Source organism: Electrophorus electricus, chromosome 13 (genome assembly GCF_013358815.1).
Source record: "Electrophorus electricus isolate fEleEle1 chromosome 13, fEleEle1.pri, whole genome shotgun sequence".
Classification (NCBI taxonomy): domain Eukaryota; kingdom Metazoa; phylum Chordata; class Actinopteri; order Gymnotiformes; family Gymnotidae; genus Electrophorus; species Electrophorus electricus.
The window spans coordinates 226098-246656 of record NC_049547.1 but is presented as its reverse complement, the minus strand read 5'-3'; the positions used below and the strand labels follow the sequence as shown (position 1 = coordinate 246656).

The following is a 20559-nucleotide window of genomic DNA, read 5'->3' as shown; positions in this document are numbered from 1 at the left end:
GAAAAAGTCTCCAGTAGACATTTCTTGCTCTACAAGTCAGATGAGAATTCCATGGTGTAATAACAGTCAGGAAGGGGGTTTGGTACTCAGCCATGTAAATGACACCTGGCATGGATGTTACAGGATGACTGACCCCCGAAACGATGATACAGGATGACTTGTCCCTGCGACGACGTTCCAGGATGACTTGTCCCTGCGACGACGTTCCAGGATGACTTGTCCCCAAGATGACAACACACACCCTGTAACACACTACATCAGACACGCGCTACATCAGACACTGTACCACATTAACACGCTACATACAATACACACCCTGTAACATGCTACATACAACACAGTGTTACAGGGCTACATACAACGCACACCCTGTAACATGCTACATACATTTACGGCGTTTAGCTGACTCTTTTATCCAAAGCGACTTACAGTTATGTAAGAGTACAACTTGAGTAATTGAGGGTTAAGGGTCTTGTTCAGGGGAAACCTGGCAGTGGTGGACTTGAACTGGCAACTTTCTGATTACTAGTGGAGTACCAAATGTGAGTGACTTAATTAAAGATCTTTGCTGAAGGGTCAGCACAGCTAAGCAGGGAGATGATCACGTCTAAGCTTGGGTCACGTCTGACACCACTGGGTTTAGTGTGAGGGAAGCTGAGCCTCGTGCTTACTGATGCTGGAACACACAGCCAAGGGAGTGAGTGTGTGGCAGAACCTGAACGGGTTTGAATCTCAGTGGAGGTGTCAGCCTGCTTAACAACTTCACTATGATGGTAACCCACGGCTATATGTTATTTCAATGCTTTTTTTTCTCTCTCTCTCTCTCTCTCTCTCTCTCTACCCCCCCCCCCCCCTTTTTTTCCCTCCATACCTTTTAGGCAGAGGAGATCCTGAGACGTGAGCTGGAGAAGAAGGCGACTCCGTCCCTCTACTGCCTGCTGGGAGATGTAGTGAAGGACCCTCAGTACTACGACCAGGCCTGGGAGCTGTCTGGACAGCGCAGTGCCCGCGCCCAGCGCTCCCGCGCCTTGCACCACCTCCGCAACAAAGACTTCCAGCAGTGTGTGGAGTGTTTTGAGCGCTCATTACGCATCAACGCCATGCAGGTCTGTCTCACGCGCATGCGCACACACACACGGATGGGGATATTTTTATGAGCTCATATCCACCCACCTAAACATAAACTTGTTGATGGATATATACAAACATGTGCTTTCACAAGCGTGACACATGCAGACACGCATAAACACACACTCACACATGTGTGCACAAACACACACACAGACACACGCACCCTAAACCACAACAGTGATACAGAGCTCCTCACTCCTGAAATACAGAATCAGACCAAAGCAGCTGACCCTGTGCACAGCAGATGGCTTAAGAGAGGAGGATAACAGTTAGAAAGAAGGGACAGGCGGAGTAGTGGAGGGAGGGAGCGAGCGAGGGAGTGTTCTGGGTTGGCAGAGGAGTGAGTCATTTCCTTTTGTTTTTCTTTCCTCCGGATTGAACTATAATGTAGCGTGAGACTGAGACCATGGTGACCCACACACACACACACGCGCATATACGCACACACACATATACAAACGCACACACACGCACATATATACACACGCACATATATACACACACGTATGTATACTCTCACACACGCACAGTACGAGATAAAAGTGAGCTTAGGAAGTGAGATGAGTGAATGACGATGAGATGGAAGTGAAGGAGGGAGAGATCGTAAAGGAGAGATGGAGACAGTGGCGCGCGAGTCCCAGTGATGGTGGCGCGCGAGTCCCAGTGATGGTGGCGCGCGAGTCCCAGAGCTTCCTGCTCAATTTCCTGGAGAGAGTCCCTCTTGTTTGCTTTGTCACTCTCAAATGAAAATAAGAAAACATCGTCACACATCTTTGTCAGTTTTATTAACACCAGCTGCCCTTTTCAGTCCACAATGTCATGGTAACATTTGGTTTTCTTCACCCAAGTTGTGTATTCATCTCTCTCTCTCTCTCTCTCTAGTTGGGGGTGTGGTTCTCTCTAGGTTGTGCGTATTTTGCGTTGGAGAATTACGATGGAGCAGCTAAATCCTTCCAGAGGTGTGTGGGGCTGGAACCAGACGTGAGTCACATGAGCGACTAGCACGCCGTCATTTGAAAACATTAATTTTGTTGTGTTCTGTCAGCAGTCCACTCTGGCAGTGAGGGGTCATGTGACCACCACACCCCTGCTGGTCACATGGTCCCTGTTTGTTACCTGACAATGGTATACAGAGTGAATTAATGTGTTTTAATATTCATACTTTTATACTGTTTTATGTCTCATTCCTCCACTTCTTTCCTTCTTCACTCTAATTCTCCTGTTAGTCCAGGAGGACACAGGCCTCTGCCCACCTGTAATAACAATTAGAAGATTCATTAAGTGAATTACATTAGAACCTTTCATGCATTAAAAATAGCAGCTTTTTAGAAAAAACCCCAAAAATGAACAACTGTTGAATACCCATAAACCAAAACCTCAGAGGGCATGTACATTGGAAAATCTTTTTTGGGGGAAGCAGGAGGGGTGTGGAGAGGTTGACCCCTGGCTGGTGCCATCCATACATCCTTCCTGGACCTTTCTGGACCTTTCTCCTGGTCTGGTGGGTTGTTTGTAGCATGCTCTGCCCTCTGACTACTGATCCATTCATGGGGTGAATATTTGCGAACAAAAAAAAGGAAACTAAAACCATTGAGAAATGTATTGGTAAGGAGATTTTGCTTTACACAAGTTGTTCTTTTTTCTTTCAGAACTCTGAGGCCTGGAACAACCTGTCCACAGCCTACATCAAACTCAGGAAGAAGTAAGTCAAAGTGGACACGTTTCACTCCTCAGAAAACACATTACAACATTTCAGCACGCACACACACGCAGGTGTTTATCTGATGATCCTCCGTGGCTTGTCATCTCAGGCTTGCTGTGTCCTGACCTCTGGGCAGGTGTAATTGTAAAGCTGCATCTCTGGTCTCTGTTTGACTGAGCCCCATTGATGTGTACGCTAGGTAAACGGCGACGAGACCGCCTCTCACCTCTGAGTACTTTACTGAGCAGGCAGGGTCTTCCGAACACCCTGGTGGAGCGGCGACATGCCGAGTACTTGTGGGAAATCTCTCTCTCCCAGGTCCCTCAGCCAATCAGCCCTGTGCACTCATCCCTAAGATGAGACTTGGGAATCTTCTATTAAAACCTGGTTACTGCTGCTCAGTCAGTCGAACAAAGCTCAGAACAAAGTCGCTGTGTGTGTGTGTGTGTGTGTGTGTGTGTGTGTGTGTGTGTGTGTGTGTGTGTGTGAGCCTGGTGAAGTGACGCTTGTGTGGGCATTGGAGACCAAACGCAGTTCCTCTTCATCTCTGTACCTCACCCACACGTTTGGGGCTCCTCCACCCAGAGCTCCTCCACTCTGCTCCTTCATCTGACCCTGTGCTGCATGTCACCCACAGGGAGAAAGCCTTCCACACCCTGCAGGAGGCACTCAAGTGCAACTACGAACGCTGGCAGATCTGGGAAAACTTCATTGCCGTGTGTGTCGATGTGGGCGAGTTTGCCGAGGCCATCCGAGCCTACCACCGCCTGCTGGACCTGAAAGACAAGTACCAGGATGTGGAGGTCAGGACCACTGCACGCGCACACATTATCACACTCGCTCACATATGCACATTCACATACTCACTCACACTCACACACATGCACTCAGACACACCCACACTCACATACATGTACACACACTTGCACTCACTCACAAATATCACTCTAAAATATTTGACATGTAAATGTGACTCACGTCTGTTTTGAATAGTGATGTGTTAAATTCAGTATTGACAGGGTCAGTATATAGTGCAAAGGGGAACATGAACAATCTCATGTCCAAGTGTGTTTATAGGGTAAGGTAGGTGTGTGTGTGTGTGTGTGTGTGTGTGTGTGTGTGTGTGTGTGAGAGCAAAAGATGCCATCTATGTCAAATTTTGTGTGTGTACGTGGGTTTAGAAGGCAAACTGCATGTGTGTCATTAGTAGTGAATGGCGTGGATGGCTGAAAGGTGTGTGACGTGACACCTTGCCCACTGCCGAGTTAATAAATGAGGCTTGCGTGACATCACCCTCACACGCCTGCCTGCCAACACACGTCACATGCCCACCATTTCACTGCACGTTATACTGTGTATGACTATGTATGTGACGAATAAACCAAACTTGAACTTGAACATCAATGCCTGCCAATGCGTCACATGCCCGCCAACACGCATCGCACGTTTGCCAACACGCGTCATACACCTTCACACAGCCGCCGACACGCGTCACACAGCTGCCGACACGCCCGCCAGCCTGTGTCTCCCAAACCTAGACTGGGCTGCTCTCAGCTACATCAAAACTGACTAGATTGAGCTTGTCATTGTACCATTAAAGTAGCAGTCATCAGATATATCGACACCTACTCCCACTCTACCAGTAATCAGCTTTATCAACACCTGTACTCTACCAGTTAGGTTAAGGTCAGGTTAGGGTTAATGTTAGGGTCAGGGTTTAGGGTTCCTGCTTTGAAGCATTTTTGAAACAACTGTACCATCAACATTAGTACAAACAATTGTATGCAAATATAAAACTCTGGGGAGCACACAGACACGTCCCAGTTCACAAAGGAGCACAAATTAACCTCCGGGTTGGATGAATTTTGGTCCAGTCTCAACCTGGGCTGGAACCAGGCTGAAGTTTGCAGGTGGTCACCAGGATGAAGGCCTCCACTTCTGGAAGTGTGTTATCCTGTCTGATGAGGCACTAACTGTCATCACTATGTGTGGAGGAAAAGTGGACAAGATTTTTAATCCAAACACTACCACTTTTAATCCAGAGACCACCACCCCAGGTGTGATCATGGTTGAGGGATCTTCATGGTTGGAACAGTGACTGGTGCACATTAACTGTTGGATCAGCATCCATGGTAGAATGAGGATTGTGTAGATGTGCTCGAGGCTCCACATCAGCCAGGATGTCTAAATTTGGGCAGAGCTCAGGACAGTGATCCGGAACCTTCTGCCAAAGTTGTGACGACGTGAAACTCTTGGAGTGGCCATTACTAAGCCTAGACCTGAGTCCCATAGAAGGCGTGTACTGAACTGAAAAAGCATGTTTAAGCAGGGTGGTCCACAAAACACCAGTTCCTCCGGTTCTATCCAGACTAATGAACAAAAAACGGTCTGCCTCACCAACGTCTAAGGTTATAAAAACCTTTGACCCATTTAAAATCTGATTTGATAAATAAAACAGAAGACTCTTTGTTTTATGGAAATGGAGTACATGACTTGACACAGGAAATGTATGAAAACATGAAATGTGTGGAGTTTGAAAAATGTCATTTAAATGTCTTGAGCAGAGGTGTATGTAACCTTTTAACCTCAATATATACATACAGATAAACAAGCATGTGCGCCTGTATGTTCAATGTCAAGGACCGTGACCTCAGGGACTGAGTGTTTACTCTTATGTACAAATGATATTGCAGTAGTAAAACTGAATAGTGCAGACAGAAGCCCATGAAGAGGGAGAGAGTCCTCGAGCACCACAGCACCAATATACAACACTCACGACATAAAAGTAACACATACCTGCCCTTGTGCTGACCTTTAAAGACTAGCTTAGCATAGCAAACTGTTAACATAAAGCACCAGGACAAACCATTTCCTGGTTCATTCTGGTGCTGGAGGAGACCTGCTCTTCTCTTCAGAATTCTGCATCTTTATTTTCTATTTAAAACTAGAGGCGTAGGGGCAGGCGTATAGAATTGCAGAGGTCAGAAAAGTCAGAGTTGAGTGACCCACGGTAACCAGGGCTTCAGCTATCTGGAAGGCCTCTTCCATTACAGCATTTATCTGACACTTTTATCCAAAGCGACTTACAAGTCTGACTGAACGCAACTTGAGTAATTGAGAGTTAAGGGTCTTGCTCAGGGGCCCAACAGTGGAAACCTGGCAGTGGTGGGACTTGAACTGGCAACCTTCTGATTACTAGTCCAGTACCTTCACCCCTGACACACCACTGCCCATTAACCATCACCCACACAAGTACTTTCCCCACCTGTGCGTCTGGGAGTATTTCTTCCCTGGACCCACACATTCCTGGTTTGTGTCCTGCTGCACTGCTGTGTGGAACAGCAGACATGTTGAAACTCGTCTGAGTTTCTCCTGGGTGTGTGTGTGTGTGTGTGTGTCGTGCTCTCTCTCTCTCTCTCTCTCTCTCTCTCACCAAGCGAGTGAATAGAGGAGGGTCTATGTATGAAGATGAGTCCTTTATCCCCATCTCCAGCTGTCACACTGAATGAGGCCTGGATGAGATTTCACTAACTTCCCTAACCTGCCTCTGCGCACACACATACCCCTCTACCCTCCACCACGCCCTCCTCTTGGTTGAGGTTTCGCCTCTTGTACAGACTTCACTTTCTAATACTTACACTAACAGCTGCTCTGCCTTCTGCCTGTGCTGTGTGTTCCTGTCCACAGACAGCGCTGGGCTCAGTGTTTCATCAGTGAGTTTCACGCTGTTGCTTTATTCTTCCACAATAAACATCACATGATCGTCTTCTCTCACCCCACTGGTCATCTTGTAACCTTCACTGAAGAACTTGACTTGAAGATCCTTTCTTGTGGTGTTTCTCCTCTCACTCACACTAGCACCGTTCTCTCTTAAGACAAGTTGGAGTCCTCGTACTTCATCTGTCGTCATCATTGGACCTGATCTTCCATCACCTCGACCCTCCGGCCTCAACGACTACCGCCCTGTTGCCCTCAGATCAGTCGTGAAGTGCTTTGAAAAGCTAGCCAGAGACTTCATCACATCTTCACCGCCAGCCTCCATGGACCCACTGCAGTTTGCATACCGCCACAACCGCTCCACTGATGATGCAATTGCACATCTGCTCCACACTACACTGACCCACCTGGACAAAGGGAGGGGAAATTATGTTAAAATGCTATTTGTCGACTACAGTTCAGCATTTAACACTATCATCCCCTCCCTACTCACTACTAAGTTGGGGGATCTAGGACTGCATACATCCCTGTGTGACTGGATCTTCAACTTCCTAACAGACAGACCACAATCAGTACGGGTGGGCAACTGTGTCTCATCCACCCTCACCCTCAGCACTGGAGCTCCTCAGGGTTGTGTCCTAAGCCCCCTGCTCTACTCACTGTACACCTACGACTGCACAGCCACTTCCAGCTCCAGCGTCATTGTCAAGTTTGCTGACGACACCGTTGTCGTGGGTCTGATCTCGGACAACGATGAGAGGGCCTACCTGGAGGAGATTAAACACCTGGAAAACTGGTGCCAGGAAAATAATCTCCTCCTAAACGTCAGCAAGACAAAGGAGCTGATGGTGGATTGCAGCAAGAAGCAGGAACAGCACTACCAACCTGTGAGGATCAGTGGAACCACGGTGGAGAGAGTAGTTCATTTCAAGTACCTTGGTGTTCACATCTCGCAGGACCTGTCCTGGTCCCGCCACACCAACTCCCTGGCAAAGAAGGCTCGTCAGCGTCTTTACCACCTCAGACGCCTAAGAGACTTCAGACTGCCCTCCAAGGTACTGCGGAACTTCTACACCTGCACTATCGAGAGCATCCTCACGGGGAACCTCACAGTCTGGTTTGGGAATAGCACCAAGCAGGACAGACAAGCACTCCAAAGGGTAGTGCGTTCAGCAGAGCGCATCACTCACACAGACCTGCAGACCATCTACTACAAGCGGTGCCAGACCAAGGCCAGGAGGATTGTGAAGGACCCCACCCATCCCAACAATAGACTCTTCTCTCTGTTGAGGTCAGAAAAGCGCTTTCCCTCCCTGAAGACCAAGATAGAGAGACTGAAGAGGAGCTTCTTCCCACAGGCCATTCGGGCCCTGAATCAGGGAAACATAAACTGTGGGGACCACCACCATCATGTAACTGTAAATATTCAATTGTAAGATGGAACTGTACATTGTGTACATACATATACATATCCATATATACATTGTACATTGTGTATATAAACATATACATATATTGTACATACATTGTTAATATATTTTGTATATATATAGATATATATTTCCCTATACACCCCTGTTTTTTCTCCTCAGTTTGGACAGAGCACTCTCAAACCATTTCACTGCGAGTAATACTGTGTATGACTATGTATGTGACAAATAAACCAAACTTGAAACTCTTATCTGACTCATAAAACTGGACCAAGTCTATACCAGTATTTTCCATGCCTGTCGCAACACTCTCCACGACTCCTTCCCAGGTCTCCTCTCCTCTCCACAGAACTCCACCCGTCTCATTTCAACGTCCACCCTATCTCTGCTTTGCCTCTGGCTTCCACAGCCCTAAATGCCACATCTGAGTCCTTTCTAGCCCCCTTCTCTCTCTTCTCTTTAATGAATCGTCTTTTCCTGATCTCCTTTAGGTCTTGACCCCTGCCCATAATTCTCTGACTGTCTGAGCTGCATATAGCAACTGCAGAGAAACTCTGAGCAGTTGAGAGAATGTAGAGACAGTCGGGCTCATTCTGTGGCCTCTTGTCAAACTTCACTTTATACGATGAGGCACTAGAAACGTGTGCATTCCCCCCCCCCCCCCCAGATCCCTCCCCCTGAGCAGCTTAGCACTATTCTCCGTTCCACAGTTCTCCAGGCTCTTATTACGACCATCTTAAATGGCTTGAAAATGTTGTCATGTACAGTTATCTCTCCATGGTTACACTCATCTGGGCAAAACCCACTTCTGACCCTTTTCAACTTCAGCAACAACCAACCGTATCTTTCTTATTTTCCTGTAGTTTATAGTACATTGTCCCTCTGTCTCACCTAGAATGGATTCCAGGACACACAGCCATTTGTCTTCATACCAGCGCACACTCCAGAAACTGCCCTCATCATTACCTCGTTCATGTTACCAGATCGTTCAAACTTTGATCCCAATCCACAAGGATCTGTGCGAGGATGTCTTTTCTCTCTGATCTCGTTCTTGTTCTCCAGGAGTGGTAATCTCTTCTCAAGGCATCTCCTACGCTGATGACACAACTACTTCTCTCCTTCCTTCCCTCAGACATTCATATCTCGACTCGCAATGCCTAGTCCATCATCATGGATGGCTGTCCATCACCTAAAATTGAATCCCAGCAAAATGGAACCCCTGCCTGTACTGATCTGATCATCTACTTTGAAACTTCAAAATCTGAATTTACCCCACAAAAATGGAAGAAACCTGGACATGGTTGTGAATGAGCAGCTGTCGTTCTGTTATTTGTGGTTACTTCTGTTGCAGCGTAAGCTAAGCCGGAAAACCCAAGAGATATGTTCATCTGTTTTGTAGCCTGGAGCATGGATGATGATGTTGTGAAGGCCTCGGTACCCAGAGTGTTCTCGCAGGTGCTAGAGGATTAAACACAAAACCCCCCAGCCAAACTTTTGTTGGGTTTGCTCGGGAAAAGTCAGTATTCAGCAAGTGATGTGTCGTGTGTACTGTCACGTTCAGCGCGTTGAGGAGCTCTTATTGTTACAGAAGTTCATAAACTGTTCTCCACCCCAGTTGGTCATATCCCTAAACAAACAGAAGGTATCAACGTTGTCCCAGATGTCTGTTGTAGCCAAAGAATTCGTACTGACACACACAACTGTTTTTGTTTCTCTTTCTTCATCCATAAAGGCTCTCATTCTTGAAAAACGTTGCTCAACATTAGGAGGATTTGACGGTTTCTTTTGAGGGCAGCCACTCGGCTGCTTGGCCAATCCCCCGTGATGTCCAGACTGGGCTTCTACAGCTCCTAGCAGACCCCCTGCACCTGCCACCAGGCTGAAGCTGAATATTCATACACATATTCATATGCGTTTCCTTCAATGGCTTCCCATAGTCGCCTGCATCAGATTTAAAACCCTGACTAGATTAGACCTGCTAGCAGAAAACACTGGTCTCAGCCTTCATAACTCCTGTAATCTCCTCTTGAACCAGTGGCCCTTAAGACACATGGGGATGTACCTCAGGACTCTACAATGCTCAGGTGCTGCAGTCTCCCCTGACTGTCCATGCAGCTCATGTTCCTGCACATGAAGTATGTTTAGTCACCCCAGAGGTGCCTGATTAATCAGTAATCCTGCACCTTCACCAGCTGCTTTATTGTGTACCTGTTCAACTGCTCGTTAATGCAAATATCTAATCGGCCAATCACGTGGCAGCAACTCAATGCATTTAGTCATGTAGACATGGTCAAGATGACCTGCTGAAGTTCAAACTGAGCATCAGACTCGAGAAGAAAGGTGATTTACGAGACCCTGAACGTGGCCTGGTTGTGGGTGATAGACAGGCGGGGCTGAGCATTTCAGGAACTGCTGGGATTTTTCCTGACAACCATGTCTTAACCAAGTTTTACAATTGTCTAAAAAACAAACTATCTAGTGAGCAGCAGTTCTCTGGGTGAAAATGCCTTGTTGATGTCAGAGGAGAATGAGCAGACTGGTTCATGCTGATAGATGGACAACAGTAATTCAAATATCTGTTACAGCTGAGGTGTACAGAATAACATCTCGGCGCACCTTGAAGACCCTGCCAGTGACACTCCTGTCAACCACGAGCAGGCAACTGTGGCTAGAAATCACACAGGCTCAAAAAAACTGGTCAGAAAAAGTTTGGAAAAACATCGCCTGGTCTGATGAGTCTCGGATTTCTGGTGTAACATTTGGATGGTCAGAATGTGACACAAAAATCATGAACATGTGGTAATATAACACCACAGCCTCTCTGAGTGTTATTGCTGACCATGTCCACAGTGTCCCCATCGTCTGATGGCTACTTCTAGCAGAATATTGCACAATGTCACAAAGCTCAAATCATCTCTGGTTTCTTGAACATGACCGTGAGTTCACTGAACTCAAATGGCCTCCACACACACCAGATCTCAATCCCGTAGAGCCCTTTTGGGATGTGGTGGAAAAGGAGGTTCACGTCATGGAGGTCCAGCTGACACATCTACAGCACCTGTGTGAGATCATCACGTCAATATGGACCAAAACCGTTTCCAGCACCTTTTTGAATCTGTCACAAAGAATTACAACAGTTCTGAAGGCTAAAGGGGGGGTCAACCCAGTACTAGCAAGATCTTCCTGCTACGGTGTCTAGTGAGAGCGTGTCTCATGTTACCTTCTCATGAGCAGCGGGAGCTCAGTGGTGAAGGTACTGGCCTAGTAATCAGAAGGTTGCTGGTTCAAGTCCCACCACTGCCAAGTTGCCACTGGTGGGCCCCTCAACAAGACCCATAACCCTCAATTACTCAAGTTGTACTCAGTCATAGTTGTAAGTTGCTTTGGATAAAAGCATCAGCGAAATGTTAATACCTGTGTGACAGGGTTCAGGGTTAATGGTATTCTTATATCCAGTGTAACATAAAACATGGCCAGTGTCTGATGGTGTAACTCGTTCTGGTCTACGTCTGGTAACGTCTGATGGTGTGCATGTAAACATGCGTGATAGATATGTGTATAACACAAACAGCTCCCACGTCCCTAAAAGCACCAATCAGAGCCTGTTCTGTCCCTCAACATACAGAGACATGGAGACTCTTCTCTGTCCTGTACCAACGTAGTGGACTGAACTTCCTCTGGCTGCTTGTCTAGCTGAGTTTCTGTCTTCAAAGAGTGAAGACTCACCTCTTCACTGAGTCACTCAACACTTTAAAAAACCTCTTTGTTTATAGTCTTTCTTCCATTCTAGCTGGGCTTTAGCGTGATGGCATTACTGACACTGACATATCTAAGCTCACATAAGGGGGTGTATTTGGTAGAGACTACAATGCTCTTCCATAAGTCACTCTGGACCATGGTAGCTGATAACTGGTCAAAATGTAAAGAGGAGGGGAGGTGTGGTCAGCAGGAGGGAGGTGTGGTCATGAGATTGTAGAACTTCATGTGTTAATGGTCATGGATTAATTTGTATAGTTTTCAGTTCTGACAATAATACACCATGTAGCCTCAGCTGGTCTCAACATGTCTCTTAAAACACACACACACATCGCATTCACACTCTCCTAGACTCATGGTTATCATGTGGTCTTTTTATTTTACTTTGCTGTTGCAGGGTGGAGACTGTGTGTGTGTGAGAGAGAGAGGGAGAGTGAGTATGCATTTCAGAGCAGGGTTTAAATGTTTATTCTCCTGTACAGAATGTATAGGTGACTGGTAGACCTGCAAGCGTCTGGCTTGTATCCAGAAACAAACACACACACAGTCTGCTTTTGTGTGTGTGTGTGTGTGTGTGTACCTCTCTCACCTGGAGAATGGTGAGAGGTTTATTGAGGGCCCTTGTCTATGTTTCAGCACACATGCTGGAATGTAGGCACACACACGGGTGCACACACCCCACAGCAATCAAGCTGCTTTGCCCAATTACTCTCTGCTTGGCTATTAGAGGCACGCACACACACACACACACGAGTAGGTGAAAGCATGTAGAGAACATGCGAGAATCAGCTGTGAGGCGGCAGCAGAGAGAGTCCGGATGGTAACACACAGACGTGGTTTGGTATGTGGAAAATGTTCTGTGCTCACGGGCCGTCTGAACCCAGCACAGCCGGAGACTCCGCCTTAGCACGCACACAGATGGCAACAGGTTTGGGTTAGCTCTGAGTGAACAGGGTGGGCTGTGCCCTAAAGTGGTCCACCCCAAGGGCTTGACACCACACCCACACATCACACTCGCTCACTAACACGAGCATAGAGGCTCATGCACGGTTCGGGGCAACGGAGGAGGTCTGCGTTTCTGTGGTGACTAAACCTGGCGCGTAAGTAGTACGGAGAGACCTGCGCCAGCAGCCAAGTAGAAACCCCCAATACAATGCACACATGCACACACACGCACGCAAGCACCAGCGTTTCCCTTAGGGAAAAGAGTTTTTGATGACTAATCACATGTCCGAGTCCTCTGCGTTTTCCAGATGCGTTTGTGTTCTCCACGCTGTATAGTTTTCTGCACACACACTTTATTGCAATTTTTTTTTTTTTTTATCACATGTAAATATTTTTGCCGGCTTCGTTTAACCTTGCGTCTGAGACTAAGTGCTCTTTGATGAGCTAATTTAAAACCGTTTCCCTGTAATGTGGAAAACCAGATGGCTGTGCGTATAGTGGTATGTGTGTGTGTATGTGTGTTATTTTAAGATGATATATTCTGAAGTGGTTTTCCTCTGTACTGATCTGCTAGACAGACAGGTCTGAACTCTGTGGCACTTCCTGATTCAGCTGTGGCACAAGGACAAGATCTGTAGAATGTCAGGCTGTGTGTGTGTATGTGACCGTGTGTGTGTATGTGACCGTGTGTGCGTATGTGACCGTGTGTGACCGTGTGTGCGTGTGTGACCGTGTGTGTGTGCTGAGAGTGCCGTGCGTGTGTGGGTATATATGACTGTGTGTGTGGGTGTGTGTGTGTGTATAATTGTGTTGTGTATTGAGAGTGCTGTGCGTGCGTGTGTGTGTGTAATTGCTTTGTGTGCTGAGAGTGCCATGTGCATGTGTGGGTATATGTGTGTGTGTGTGTGTGTGTGTGTGTGTGTGTGTGTGTTGTGTATGATTGCATTGTGTGCTGAGAGTGCCGTGTGTGTGTGTGTGATTGCGTTGTGTGCTGAGAGTGCCGTGTGGGTATATGTATGTGTGTGTGTGTTGTGTATGATTGATTGCGTTGTGTGCTGAGAGTGCCGTGTGTGTGTGTGTGTGTGTGTGTGTAAGTAATTGCGTTGTGTGCTGAGAGTGCCGTGTGGGTATATGTGTGTGTGATTGCGTTGTGTGCTGAGAGTGCCGTGTGTGTGCAATTGCGTTGTGTGCTGAGAGTGCCGTGTGGGTATGTGTGTGTGTATAATTGCGTTGTGTGCTGAGAGTGCCGTGTGGGTATATGTGTGTGTGTGTGTGTGTGTGTGTGTGTGTTGTGTATGATTGCGTTGTGTGCTGAGAGTGCTGTGTGTGTGTTGCGTATGATTGCGTTGTGTGCTGAGTGCAGTGTGGGTATATGTGTGTGTGTGTGGGTATATGTGTGTGTGTGGGTATGATTGCGTTGTGTGCTGAGAGTGCCGTGTGTGTGTGTTGCGTATGATTGCGTTGTGTGCTGAGTGCCGTGTGGGTATATGTGTGTGTGTGTGTGTGTGTGTGTGTGTGTGGGTATATGTGTGTGTGTGTGTGTGTGTGTGGGTATGTGTGTGGGTGTGTGGGTATATGTGTGTGTGTGTGTGTGTGTGTTGTGTATGATTGCGTTGTGTGTGTGTGTGTTGTGTATGATTGCGTTGTGTGCTGAGAGTGCCGTGTGTGTGTTGTGTGTAATTGTGTTGTGTGCTGAGAGTGCCATGTGGGTATATGTGTGTGTGTGTGTGTGTGTGTGTTGTGTATGATTGCGTTGTGTGCTGAGTGCCGTGTGGGTATATATGACTGTGTGTGTGTCTGCACGTTTGTCCATCTGAATGGTGATTTCTCTGTCCTGTGTGTGTGTTCAGCTCACAGACTACATGGTGCATACACACGTACACGTGCAAATAGACAAAAACACACAGTCTCATACAGGCACGTATGGCACTCTCAATACACAACGCAATTACACACACACACACACACCAAGTCTGACATGTTCAGGCATAGAGGCAGAGAGAGAGAGAAGGGGAGATCATGGGGAGGTGTGCCCAGACTAGACTGGGTGTGCCCAGACTGGGTGTGCTCTGAGAATGACCTGATATCTGTGAGAATTGAGTGAATATCAACTTGAAAGTCAGTCATTTAAACCATATCAACCTCTATGGAAAACTCAGGTTGTTTTATATGTAAGGAATACATTTTTAAAAATTATATTTAGATTCTGTTCAGTCTAGAATTTTATTTATATTATTTTCCATTTGCCTGGAATAATTTGGTCCCTAACATAATGTCTGAAGAGAAGCACAGGTGTACAACATCCTCATCTCTCACAGGTCCTGGAAATCCTAGTACGGGCAGTGGTGGAAAACCTCGCCGATCGCCGTGGCAACCATGCGTCTAATCTGAGGGGTAAACTGCAGGAGCTCTTTGGCCACATCTCCGCCCGATGCAGCACTGACGCCAAAATATGGAAGCAGTATGCCTGTCTCTATGGCAACGGATACAGCGACAACAAAGAGGACAATGCAAAGGTGATTCTAGAACTTCCCTTGAGTCTGAACCCTCACACTAAACCGACGTGATCGGTACTTAATCCAGTCAGATCTTTCTCTTTTTAATCTTTTTAAATGTCTGTTCAAATACTCTCACATGTGTGCGCCTAAAGTCCTGGTGCACACACATCCAATCAGAAGCCTTCTTACTCTCTCATCTACACTGATGTCTTGCGTGTTGACTATAGATAGCAGAGGTTCGGTGATGGATTGGCTGGGTCTGCTGTAAAATATAAGGTTGAAAAAGCAGTTGTAATATTAATTATGGTTATTAATGCAGGACGGGGCCCCATAACATGGACTGTCTCACAGCTCTGCTGGGTGTACCCCCACCCCAGCAGTGCAGTGAGACAGCCCAGGTAACCTGTCTCACTGCACCACTCGCCTAGTCTCTCATAAATGGAAATGAGAAATGTGTCCTGTTGTGCTTCGGGTTTATAAAGTTCTGTAAGGTTCATGGTAGTTTAGTTTGAGTATGAGGGTGTGTGTGTGTGTGTGTGTGTGTGTTCATCTCTCTGTATTCTTCCTGTGTCTGTAGGCGCTGCAGTTCCTGTCTAAGGCCCACCGGTGTGAGACACAGACAGCAGGTTGGGAGAAAGAACCTCACACCTTCAGAACTGTGCTGAGAGGAGCCATGGAAATGGGCACTGGTGAGAGGACACACACACATTTCTTGTCAGTATATATCCCACTGTCTGTCAGAGCTGCAGGAATTCACCAAACTCAACAAACTGTGAAGCTCTCCATTCACACACACACACATACCCTCTTCACTATATAATGTGACATGGCCTGAGCTCTTAGTGTGTGACCAAGCTGAACCAGAGAGTAATGGATGAAACACTCAGAGCTTTTACCCTCTTTAACCTCTAGTGTGTGTGTGTGTGTGTGTGTGTGTGTGTGTGTGTGTGTGTGTGCGCTGAATTAAACATCTAAGTGTCTAGGATAGGGGCTTTTGCGTCTAAATCTGTTGAATAACAATGTGGCTGCATCCAGACCTTCTGCTCCATCACTGCCAATTAATGTGAGGAAGCCTCTCACACACACACACACACACACACACACACACCACCTTTTGTCCTTCAAGAAGAGGGCACTCTGCTGTAGCTCTTAATGATTTATAAAGGGGCTTGTCTGAGTTAATGTAGCAGAACCTTAAAGCCCCCAGTACAAACCCCTACTCCGTCGTGTGAGTGAGAGAGAGAGAGGTGAGAGACTTCTGTGTGATTGTTTGAATTTTCATGTTTATTTGGTTGTAGCCCACGTTAATATGTGCTTTATGAATTCTTCGGTGATGTTCTGTGTGTGTGTGTGTGTGTGTGTGTGTGTGTGTGTGTGTTTTGCATGTGGAAGTGTGCCAATAAATCACTTGGCTCTCACCTTTCCTACTGCTGTGACATAATGGGGGGGGGGGGGGTCATTTTTGTTCTTTCTGTGCAAGAGGATGAGATCAGGTGTGGGTCAAAAAGGGACAGATGCATGCTGGGAAATGGCTTTGTTTACTGAGAAAGGAAGAATAAACACATACACATGCATGCGCACACACAGCAGGTTGGAGTGCACTCAGAGGAAAGAGTGAAATTTACTGCAGTTCACCCACCCAGGATTCTCACACACACACACACACACACACACACACACACACACACACACACACACACACACACACACGCACACACACACACCAGGGCATTCATATCCTGCATGAGTGTGAAGGATCTGGAGGTCATACTTTAATGAAGCCTTTACTAACAGCCAGTCTCTCGTTAACTCGATGCATGTGCACAGGGTGTGTGTGCATGTTCGTGGGGTGTTTGATTCTAATGTGGAAAACATAGGAAGTCACCTGACTGTTGCATGTAGGGTGTGGGGGTTGTTTTGGGGTTTGTGTGTGTGTAGGTGGGGGGGGGTTGATGCTAATGTGGAAAAGTACACACACACATTTTGCACAACATATGAAGGCATCTGACTGTTTGTGATCTTTGGTGACCCCTAAGCCCAGTAGCCGTGTGATTTTTGGCTCAAAACACAACCTCTCCCCCAAAGTGCACACACACACACACACACACACACACACACACACTCACACACACACACTCTCACACATACACACACACACGCACACACACACTCACACACACTCACAGGCACGCACATACACACACACGCACTCACACGCACACACACACACTCTCACACATACACACACACACGCACACACACTCTCACACATACACACACTCACACGCACACACACACACACATACACACACACACACTCACACGCACACACACACACTCACACTCAAATGCTCTCACACACCCTGTGGTGATTTAATCATCTCCTTTTTGCTCTTCGCTCTCTTTCTCTCTCACACACGCACGCACACTCACACTCACACTCACACGCACGCACACACACACGCGCACACACACACACACACACACTCACACGCACACACACACACGCGCATACTCACACGCACACACGCACGCGCACACACACGCGCACACACACTCACACACACACACACACACACACACACAGTGTCTATCAGCTGTAGCAGGGAACGCAGTAACCCCAGGGAGGCACTACAGCTGCTCTCTTCTGCACGGCTCAGTCTGAAGAGTGTGGCCACCAAAGCCAGAGTGAGTACAACTCCATCCTCCCAGTGATGTGGACATTTAAAGTCTGGTGCTTGTGATGAGGTCAGTGAATTGTTTTTATAATCTAACTGTGCGAGACAGACTTTTAGCGCACCCAACATGTCCAAAGGTTTTTCAGCATAACCTGAAGGATCGTCTGTTCCATGGACATCCGAGTGTTTTTACCTTTCATGGTCATATTGGGAACGAGGTGAGAGGGCAGATTAGGGCTTTCCGACGGAAGGGGGACTGAAGGGTCACATTTCTAACCCCAGATGTTTCATCTTCACACTAACTAGCTGTGACTTTCTGCAGCATGTTTGGTAGTGCTGTGACGTTAGGGACGTCTGCACCAGGGCCAGCGCGCATGCAGCATTTAATCCTAGTCAAGCCAGAGAACTCCACATAATTAAAATACCCTTCTGACAGGAAACTGCGTTCTGCATCTCTTATTTTGAAAGAAAATCTACACCTGCAGATATGATTAAATAATACTCATCACTACCACACACTTACCCCCCCACACACACACTACACTCAACACAAAAGCAATCCAATAAACCCCTCCTGACCCACAACAGAGCCTTAACATCTGCTGGCCGTGTTGTGAGCTGTGCTCGGTCTCGCTGTCTGGCTGTCAGATGCACAAGTCGTTTAGTTCTTGTTGTTGTGTGTTTTGTGTTTCAGTAAATCTTGCCTTGATGTTTAATGTTAATATACAAACTATTGCATTATTTTCAAAATAAGAGCATAGTACACCTCTTTCACACACACACTTTTTAAGAGCCCTGTAGTGCATTCAGCTGTATTATGTTCTGTTCTCTTTCGCAGCTGAGATCCCCTAAGGCTAAAATCTTATTATCACCCCGGTCTCCACCCTCCACCCATGTCTCCACCCTCCCCAGTCTCTCTCCTACACCCTTCACATCCCCTTTTCCTCCACCTTCCTCTCCACCCTCTTACCTGTCCTGTCCCTTTCACAGCAGAGTAGGTGATGTGGTTTTTCTTGTGCTCACATCTTCATTTTCTTTAACCCTTTACACGAATGTCAGTCCTCGACTCTGCTTTTCAGAGATTAAATGTAACAAAGTGTCTACATGTAATTAATAAACCACTTCAGTCATAATAAGAATTGAAATATAGTTATTAAAGACATGCTTTTCTTTTAAATATCATGACTGGCACAATATAAACAGCTGTCTATAACTCAGTTCTGACAAAAGTGTAAAAACGTAAGACTTTTAAATAAAATAACAGCTGCATCTGTTCTGCTGTACTTCTCCATTAAGCTTCATTTAAACTAATTTTGTTTTGGGCCATTTTCAGAACACCATTATATTTGATCTTGTTTGGGGCCTTGCTCCTAAACGTCTGGTGTGAATGCAACACGCATGTACGTGATGCTCTTCTCCTCTCCTCAGCAACTCTACACGGATGTGACCACGGGGGAACTCCAGGACAGCCTCCAGAATGATGTGTCCGAACTGGAGCGGTTGATCTCAGAGCTGCAGGACCTGAGTGCTCAGCTGCGCAGCCAATTAGAATAGCCTCGTGTTTTTTCTTCCTGCCTTTGACTCGTTTTATACAGTGATTTGGCATTTAAATATGTTCCACTTAATCCAGATTTAAAAATACTCAGATTAAACCTGAATCACACTAGTCAGGGTGAGTCAGAGTTCAAACCCTTTTCCTGTGTTTGGGACCCACCTAAAGTACAGAGATCTTTAACATCAAATGGACAGTGTTGAGGTCAGTGCAGAAGTTTAAATAATGTTGCTGGGCTCACCTGTAGCAGAGTAAATGTGCTACACACACACACACACACACACACACACACACACACACACACACACACACACACACACACACACACACACACAGAGTCATGTCCACAAAGCGCTGAAGGGTTGGTGTGGGTTGAGGTCTCAGCTGAGCACATCACAGGCATATGAGATCATATAAACTTGTGCATATGGAAGCATTTGATCAGAGACACAGCCATAGTGATCTGTGATCAGTTAGTGAACACAGTCATCGGTTCAGATCTCCGGTACACACTGTCTTCATCATGCCTGTCTCCTCAGTGCCACCCACTTCCTGCTTTGTCACACTAGCCAATTAGCTGTGTTGCGGTCAGTAAACTCTCAGTTGCACTGAGGAAAAGTCTATGTACCCAAAATCCATGTTGTACCAGACGAAGACCTTAACCTCCCAAAGACCCAGACGTCAAGAGTTCCACACATGACAACTGTAAGACTTTCCATCTGATAATAAATCATCTTCAGTTTGTAACATGTGCTCTTGTGTGTAGTGGTCTGTTCACTGGAAGTGAGTCTATGCCTTGCTCTTCTAAGAGAGGGGAACACGGCGTCTGATTATGTTCTAAGAGAGGGGAACACGGCGTCTGATTATTTTCTAAGAGAGGGGAAGACGTCTGATTATGTTCTAAGAGAGGGGAACACGCGTCTGATTATGTTCTAAGAGAGGGGAACACATCTGGTTATGTTCTAGGTGGTCTGTAATTGTTCTTGCCTTCAAGTGTCTAACTGTAGTTTTCTTACTGTAGCGTCTTTAGACCACATCAGAGGTCAGAGGTGCAGAGTTTGGGATCGACCGTGTATACAAATGAGCGACTCCAGAGTGTGTTCCCCTCCCATTTCTCTCAGTAGACTTAAAAGACGCCTGTAACCATGGT

At 46.7% G+C, this 20559-nt stretch overlaps 1 protein-coding gene across 2 annotated transcripts in view; it reads left to right on the top strand.

Moving 5' to 3' along the window:
* Positions 1–20162, top strand: part of ttc27 (tetratricopeptide repeat domain 27) — a 55655-nt gene extending 35493 nt beyond the window's left edge. For both annotated transcript variants that reach the window (XM_035532763.1, XM_035532764.1), the window contains exons 13-20: positions 879–1106; positions 2014–2112; positions 2781–2833; positions 3471–3636; positions 15000–15197; positions 15757–15868; positions 17767–17867; positions 19286–20162. In XM_035532763.1, the coding sequence (XP_035388656.1) occupies positions 879–1106; positions 2014–2112; positions 2781–2833; positions 3471–3636; positions 15000–15197; positions 15757–15868; positions 17767–17867; positions 19286–19411 (1083 nt within the window). In that variant the 3' untranslated portion in view covers positions 19412–20162. The remainder of the gene's footprint in view (positions 1–878; positions 1107–2013; positions 2113–2780; positions 2834–3470; positions 3637–14999; positions 15198–15756; positions 15869–17766; positions 17868–19285) is intronic.
* Positions 20163–20559: the final 397 nt, after the last annotated feature.